The following is a 7,115-nucleotide window of genomic DNA, read 5'->3' as shown; positions in this document are numbered from 1 at the left end:
ACGCTGGGGAGGCACCGACCCAGGTCCTCGTGGCACCAAAAGTGAACCCCCCCCCCACTCGCACCCAAGCGGGGGCTCAGGCCGTCCATGTCACCGGTGTCACCAGGCACCCCAGGCTGACATTTATCCGTGCCTGGGGGCGGCGTGGCAAAGGGCGAGCTCAGCCCGCTGCTATTTTAGGAGCAGGAGCTTAGCAGCAGCCCCCAGCCCACATTGTTTGGCTCCGCGGGGAGCTGCGGGGGGAGCCGAGCCCCCCAGGAGCCCGCTGAGTCCCCGCTGGCCACGCTGGTGCCCAGCCGCGAGGCTGAGGATGCTGTTGGCATCCGGAGGAGCGATTTCCCCTGGCGCAGGGAGGAATTGGCAGGAGTGAGCTCCTCAGCACTTCCCACGCTGCCGGGGGATTATCGGCCTCCTTGGAGCCAGCCCTGCGAGCCCAGCTGGGATCTCCCGCAGGGGACATCGGCTGCACCCAGCTGGGGACAGATCTGGGGGCTGAGCGGGGCAGGAGGGAGCCAGGGGGGGCTCAGTGCCCACAGAGGGTCCTGGTTCCTGCCGTGTCCCCTGGCTCTGTCCCTCGGGAGCCGTAATTAGCCGCCAGCCCAGGGCAACGGAACAAGCAGTGGGCACGGGGCCAGGCGCCTTCGCCCCGCGCTCGTCCCGGGGTGGGCAGGGGACAGGTGGCGAGCGCTGAGCCCGCGCGGGCGGCATCTCGGCGGGTCGGTGCTGGGCGGCCCTGGCGCTGTAAGAATATGTTTGATATTTAGTTGGTTTTCCAATAAAACAACCTAATATCAAACATATCAGACAGAGGCAGGGGCAGGCGGAGGCGGACGGGACGCGGGGCTCGGCTGCCTGAAAGAGAAAGAGCAGAGACGAGGCGGAGCGGGGCCGCGGCTCCTCGCGGTCCTCCTGGGCAGGACCTGGGGGCTCCGCACGTGCTGCGCCCTGGCCTCAGCGTCTTCAGCTGTGGGCTCCTGCTCCATCGGCTCTGGGATCCTTGGGGATCTGGTGGCCAAGAAGAGGCGAAATGCAGCGGGGATGAGGCTGGAGCGGGGCAGTGCTGGCACCGTCCCCTGGCACGGCACGGCGCAGAGCAGTGGGCAGCGCTGCTCACCCCGTCCCTGCGCATCCGGGGCCGAGGGGACGCCGCGTCCATCGCTGCCTTACCTGGGCCAGCTCGGGGGGCTCCTCGGCCGCTCTGGCGCGGGGGCCGCCCGGCCGCCGTTTATAACCGTGCTCGGCTGCACCCGGCGGGGGGACGCGGCCGGCGAGCGCCCCGGCCCCACGCACGTGGCCTCGTTCCCATTAATTACCACCCATCGACGTCCCCCTGCCCCCTCGGCGCAGCCCCGCGCCCTTGCTGCCGAGCGTGGCCGGTCGATACGGGTCGATGGCCCCGCGCCGCCTGCTCCTGCCCCCGGTCACACGCCGCCGTCATTAGTGGGGACGTCGATACCGGGGAGCCGTCCCCGTCCCGGCGGGCTCCCCGCTGCTGAGGGGCTGCGTGTGACCCTGCCCAAGGACGAGCCCTGGCTGGCGCTGGGGGGCTGTGCCCCACGTCCCCTCCTGCTCCATCCTGTCCCCGTGCCTTGGGTTTGGGGGAGCTGCTGAGGACGCAGGGAGTGCAGGAGCATCCCTTCCACGGGTGGCTGAAGGAGGCGAGTGCCTGTGTCCTCCTGCACCGTCCCTCGTGGGGATGTGGCCCTGGTGCTCTGGGTATGGCTGGGTGACAAAACAGGCCCCCAGACCTGCTGTGGGGTGGCTGCCCCATAGATGGATGGCCCCATAGAGCTGGGAGGGCACACGGGGCCTCGTGGCGTGCCTGGCACCAGGGGACACGCAGCTCCCGGCCTAGGGAACAGAGCTGGGGGCTCTGCGGGGCCCAGACCCACGGGGCAGGACGTGGGGTGGCCAGAGCCCCAGTACCATGGGGGGACGGGGACACAGCCCCTGCCCAGGCGGCCTCTGACAGCCGGGAGGGTGGCGCTGGGGACGGCAGGGACACGTGGAGGCAGCGCGGGGCCGGGACGCAGGGAGCTGCGTGTGGCGGTGGTGATGTGATGCGACCCGACAGCCGAGCTAATGAAGGGCCGTTGGCGGGGGGGTGCCGGCCCGGCGGCCCCCAGCCCTGTCAATAAACTGAGCCAGGGCGGGCGCTGATGGGCCCTGGGGCCGGGAGACACCAAGGTCGGGCACAGGCAGCGGGGACGAGGGGCAGGAGGGGGCTCGGGGGGTGCCCGGATGGAGAGCAGGGCCATGGAGCATCGCACCCCAGCCCCGTCCCCGGCACAGGGGGGACAGCGGCGTGTGGCTGGCACCGGGAGTGGGTCCTGACCACGGAACACGAGGGGCTGCGGGTGCCACGTCCACACGTGGGGCAGCCCGGGAGAAGCAGAGCGGGCGCAGTGGCCGTGCTGCCATCTCCTGGCACAGCCACGGCCGGGCCCGCGTGCCAGGATCTGGCACAGGGGGGCCGCAGGCGATGCTGCCAGATCCCAGCCGCAAGGATCGGGCTGCGCTGCCCCTTCCTTCTGCCCCGCGGCCGTCCCCATCCCCATCAGGCACAGCCCCGTCTCGCTCAACTCCTTTTATTCCCCCCCAGTGCTGCCAGCCGGGTGCTCAGAGCCGCTCCACGTAGAAAGCCTTCCCAAGCTGCTGCAGCTCCCGCTGGTGCTGCCGGTGCTCGTCCTGGAGGAGCTGGTGCAGGGCGGCCCGGCGGACCTGCGGGGCGTTGGGGCCAGTGTGAGCCGCGCTCCTGCTGCCGGGGGTCCCGGGCCCTCCGCTGCCGGAGCCAGGAGCACCCCGGGGACGAGGGGCACGCGCCGTGGGCAGGGCACCGTGCCGAAACCGAGCGGAGCTCACCGTGGTTTGCTCCTTGGAGGCCAGGCGCAGCTCTGCCCCCAGGCTCCACCGCAGCCCCCCAAGAGCCGTGGCCCAGACCCGCTCCTGGCGCTGGGGATGCTCCCCAACTGCCCGCCCCCAGCTGTGGGGACAGGGGGGTGACGGGAAGGATGGGGTGATGGGACAGCGGGGCAGCACGGGGTCCCCGTCCTCCCTGCTGTGCCCCCCCTCCTGCTGGGACCCCTTCACCCCAGGGACCCCCTTTGCTGGCTCTACCTCCGCAGCAACTCCGCGTAGGCTCCCTCCTTCGCCAGGACCTGCAGCAACCAACACATTCGGGGGGCTCAAACCTGCCCGGGGTTTCCCCACGCGACAGGGACACAGGACAGTGACTGCCCCCACCTTCTCCTGCCGCAGGGACAGGGCTTTTTGGGCCGCCGCAGCCATGGCCGGTGCCGTGGGGACCCCAGAACCGCCCCCTGCCCCAGCCGGGCCGTTACCGACGTCCCCGTCACCGGGGCGGCAGCGCGGCGACAGCCCCACGGCGACCGTTGGTTCCTTGGATCCCCCAGGGAACGGCTCCTGGCAGCCAGAGGCCCGCGGCACGCATCCAGCTGGGGGTAACTGTTGTTTTATTAAACAGCAATTAAAAAGAGTGCAGAGGCCCGGGGAAGGGGCACGGCTCCCAGCCCACGTGGGGAGCAGCGGGCGCTGCCGGCAGGACGCCGACACGGAGCTGGGCTCCCCCCGCCGCCAGCAGCCCCCTCCCCTGGGCATCCGAGGCGCTGGTGAGAGCGGGGAGGAGCCCCCGGCAGGGCAGACGGGGCGGCTGCAGCCGGGATTTGTCTGCCCGAGACGTCCCCAAAGGCCCAGCTGCAGGACAGAAACCGCAGCCCGAAGGGGCACCTCGCCCACCGAAATATTTACACTCCGTCCAAGCCCCCAGCAGCGATGGTGCCACGGGGAAATCGTTTCAGCGGTCTTTGGAGAGAAGAGACGAGCGGCTCCGCAGCCTGAGCTCAACGCAGCCAGGACAGAGAGGCAGCATCAGCCCCTGCTGGCCGCCACGGGGAAGAGGAGAGGTGGAGGAGAGCGCTGGCTGGGGGGGGGGAGGATGTCTTTTATAAATAAGCTAAAGCTAACCAGAGTTTATTCACAGGGCCAGGGCTCCGAGGCGGAACAACGCCTGCAGCGCGCCCCAGCCTGGCGCAGGGGCTGATCCCCGCCGGGTTGGGCAGGGGGCACAGTGCTTTGCAACGGGCTCCTGGCGCGGGGGGAGCTCCAGCAGCTGGAACGGAGCCCCCACGGAGCTCCTCTATCCGCCGTCGTGCAAGAGGGAGGCCCAAGAGCGTGGCCGCTTCCTCCCAGCTCCGTTTGCGCGCTGACCCACGGCTAAAATGCACCCGGGACACTGAGCTGCAGCCCCCGAGGGGCTCTGCTCTCGGCAGGTCCCCGGAGCAGCGCTCCCCGCCCCGCTCACAGGGTGCTCTCCAGCGTGTTGTAGTTGTCCTTGAAGCTCTTCAGCTCCAGGAAGTGTTTGGCACGTTTGCTCTTCTGGCTGGAAGGCAGGTAGGTGACCTGGATGGTGGCGGGGCTGGAGACTTCGGGGGACAGGGTGAGGTCCTTGGCTGCTGACTGGTGCTGCCGCTGGCTGCTGCCTGCCCGGGCCTTGGTCCTGCAGAGAGAGGCACCGTCAGGGCTGGGGAAGGACGCGGCCCCTCCCCGGAGACCCTGGCTCAAAAGGTGCAAGCAGGAACGTGGATGCGACCAAAAAACGAGCCCCAAAATGCATCAAGAGGCCGTAAAGAAGCAAACCTGGAAGCACAGACTGGTGTGAACAGCCTGCCCCTCAGAGGCTGGCCTTCTGCCCCAAAGCCCGTCCTTGCTCACACCTCCACAACAGGCCACCGAGGCCCAAGAAGCCCCGAGCGTCCCCCAGCAGCCACGCACCCGGACAGAAACACTCACATGTTTGCCAGCTCGTTCAGAGCATCCTGGTACTTCAGGTATTCTGGTTTCCCAAAGACCTGGATGCAAACAGAAGAGACCCTGCCAACGCCGGCCGAGGGCACAGCGCGATGCCAGCCCTGCCAGCCCAGCAGGAGCAGCCCCCGGGGGGCCCGGCGCTTACCCCGGTGCCGTAGCGGGCGCTCTCGTACCCGTCCAGCAGGGTGTCGATCAAGGCCTTGCGGATGCCTTTGAAGGAGGCGCTGGAATTCCTCAGCTCCAGCAGGTAGGCACAGAAATTCTTCCCTATTAAAGACTTTGGGTATCTGCCGTCCGCGTGAAATGGAATTTCTGGGAAACAAAAACCACCCCCCCACTGCCTGAGGCACAGGCCAAACGCTTGTGTTCGCCCACAAAGTGGGACGCACGCCTTATTTCCTACACACGCTCTCCCTCTTTCTTTCCCTCCCGCCGTGCCCTCGCTTACCAGATGTCCGAATCGCATCCAGCGCCTTCATCCTGTACAGGTAGTTATAGCAGCCTGGGAAGAGAAAACCCAACCTGAAAGCTCTGCAGCATTCGGCAGCAGAAGGGAGGCAGGGCGCAGAGCCACCACCCCCAGCAGCAGCCAAACGGCGTCGCGATGGCAGCACCGAGAGGCCCCCGCGGCAGAACAAGGCCGGGTGGTGCCCGGGTGTCCTGCAGCTCGCGGCCAGCCGGGGGGTACCTTGTGTCTCCAGCTGCAGCAGCCTGCTGTCGTCCTCGGCCAGCAGCCGGGGCTCGTACTTGATGTCTTGCACCCGTGACAGCCGAATGTCGATTTCTTCCTTTAAATCCTGCAGAGCAGAAAAAAAATAAAAAGAAAAGAATTTAGAACACTCACTTCTTCAGCAGGATTCTAAGGGTGATTATAGGCAAACCCTGAGGGCTTCCTGGTGTAAAGCAGGGGGAAACCCATCCCTCAGCAGCTCCCAGCGATGCCGTTTCAGAGCAGACCCCGCTGCCAGGCACCAACCTTGGGCGCGTGCTGTCCAACGGGCACGTGGGGGCCGCGGCGGGACTTCATGGCGAAGCGCATGATCTGGCGTTTCACAAAGATGAACAGCAGCACGAAGACCTAGACCCCGCCGGGGGGACAGGCGGTCAGCGCACCAAGCTGCGCCCCTGGACACCCCAAAACCAGCCCCACACCCTCCCCAAAACCCCAGCGGTCTCAGGACCCCACTCAACCCACCCAGAGCCCCACGGACACCCGGGACAGCCCCACAGGCACCCCCCTGCTGGCTGTAGAGGCCCCAGCCCACCTCCTCCCCCTGCCCCACAGCCACTGTGGGGCTGGGGCCGTGCAGGACCCTCCAGGCTCCTAACCCAGCCCCACAAGTACCCTGTGCCTGCCCCCCATGGACACCCCAGGATGTGTCTCACGGGAGCCCCACGCAGCACCCAGCCGGCCCACCCCCACCAGGCACCGGGCGATGGGACCCATGGGACCCACCCCCACCAAATGACCGGCCCCACAGGGACCGGGACCACAGGGACCGGGTGTCAGGACCCACGGGACCCCCAAACACCCAGTACCCGGCCCCACGGGGATCCCCAGACACCCGTGGACGCCCATACCCAGCCCTATGGGGACCCACAGGGACCCCCCAACACCCCAGTGCGCAGCCCAAGGGGACCCCCAGACACCGGCTGCGGGCCCCACGGGGACCGGGACCTACGGGACCCACGGGTAACGGGACCCACGGGACCCGAGGCCCACGGGCTCCACGAACACCCGGTGCCCGGCCCCACGGGGACCCACGGGGACCCGGTGCCCAGCCCCACAGACGCCCGGTACCGGCCCCACGGGGATCCACGGACACGGGGTGCGGGCCCCACGGGGACCGGGGCCTCCAGGCCCCACAGGCCCCGCTACCGGGCCCCACAGGCCCCACGCACCCCCGCTACCGGGCCCCGCAGGCCCCACACCCCCCCAGCACCACCCCCTCAGCCCCCCCCACACCCCCGGTGCTCCCCCCGGTCCCCCCCCGCCCTCACCAGGCTGCCGTAGGCCATGACGAGCACCACGTTGACCCCCGACAGCCAGTTACTGCTGGCCCCCGCCATCCCCGGCCCGGCCCGGGGCCACACAACATGGCGGCCGCCGAAGCCTCCGAGCGCCCCCTCCACGTGACGCGTTCCGTTCCCCACCCCCTCCACGTGACCAGGGACCGAGGCGGGGCGGGGCGGGGGGGGGGGGGGAGCGGGAGAGGAGGGGGTGAAGCCGAGCGCGCCCTCCGCTCCCTTCAGCCCGCGTCACGTGACCCGGCTCCTCCCTCCTCCCC

General features: G+C 68.8%; 1 protein-coding gene across 2 annotated transcripts; it reads right to left on the bottom strand.

Annotated features, from left to right (window-relative positions):
- Positions 1–3,974: 3,974 nt before the first annotated feature.
- On the bottom strand, positions 3,975–6,977 carry LOC309888687 (protein C1orf43). 2 transcript variants are annotated; one of them, XM_082781161.1, is made up of 7 exons: positions 6,829–6,977; positions 5,804–5,905; positions 5,516–5,624; positions 5,276–5,329; positions 4,973–5,094; positions 4,810–4,868; positions 3,975–4,516 (listed from the first exon to the last, which is right to left on the bottom strand). In XM_082781161.1, the coding sequence occupies exons 1-7, from the start codon at positions 6,895–6,897 to the stop codon at positions 4,318–4,320; spliced, it is 714 nt and encodes a 237-aa protein (XP_082637287.1). In that variant the 5' UTR covers positions 6,898–6,977; the 3' UTR covers positions 3,975–4,317. The 2 variants fall into 2 exon arrangements, with proteins under 2 accessions (XP_082637287.1, XP_082637286.1); XM_082781160.1 differs by having other exon boundaries at positions 4,973–5,139; positions 6,829–6,976.
- Between the last annotated feature and the right edge of the window lie 138 nt (positions 6,978–7,115).

This window comes from Aythya marila (genome assembly GCF_965140915.1).
Source record: "Aythya marila genome assembly, chromosome: 29".
NCBI lineage: Eukaryota > Metazoa > Chordata > Aves > Anseriformes > Anatidae > Aythya > Aythya marila.
This window is presented reverse-complemented; position numbering and strand designations above follow the sequence as displayed.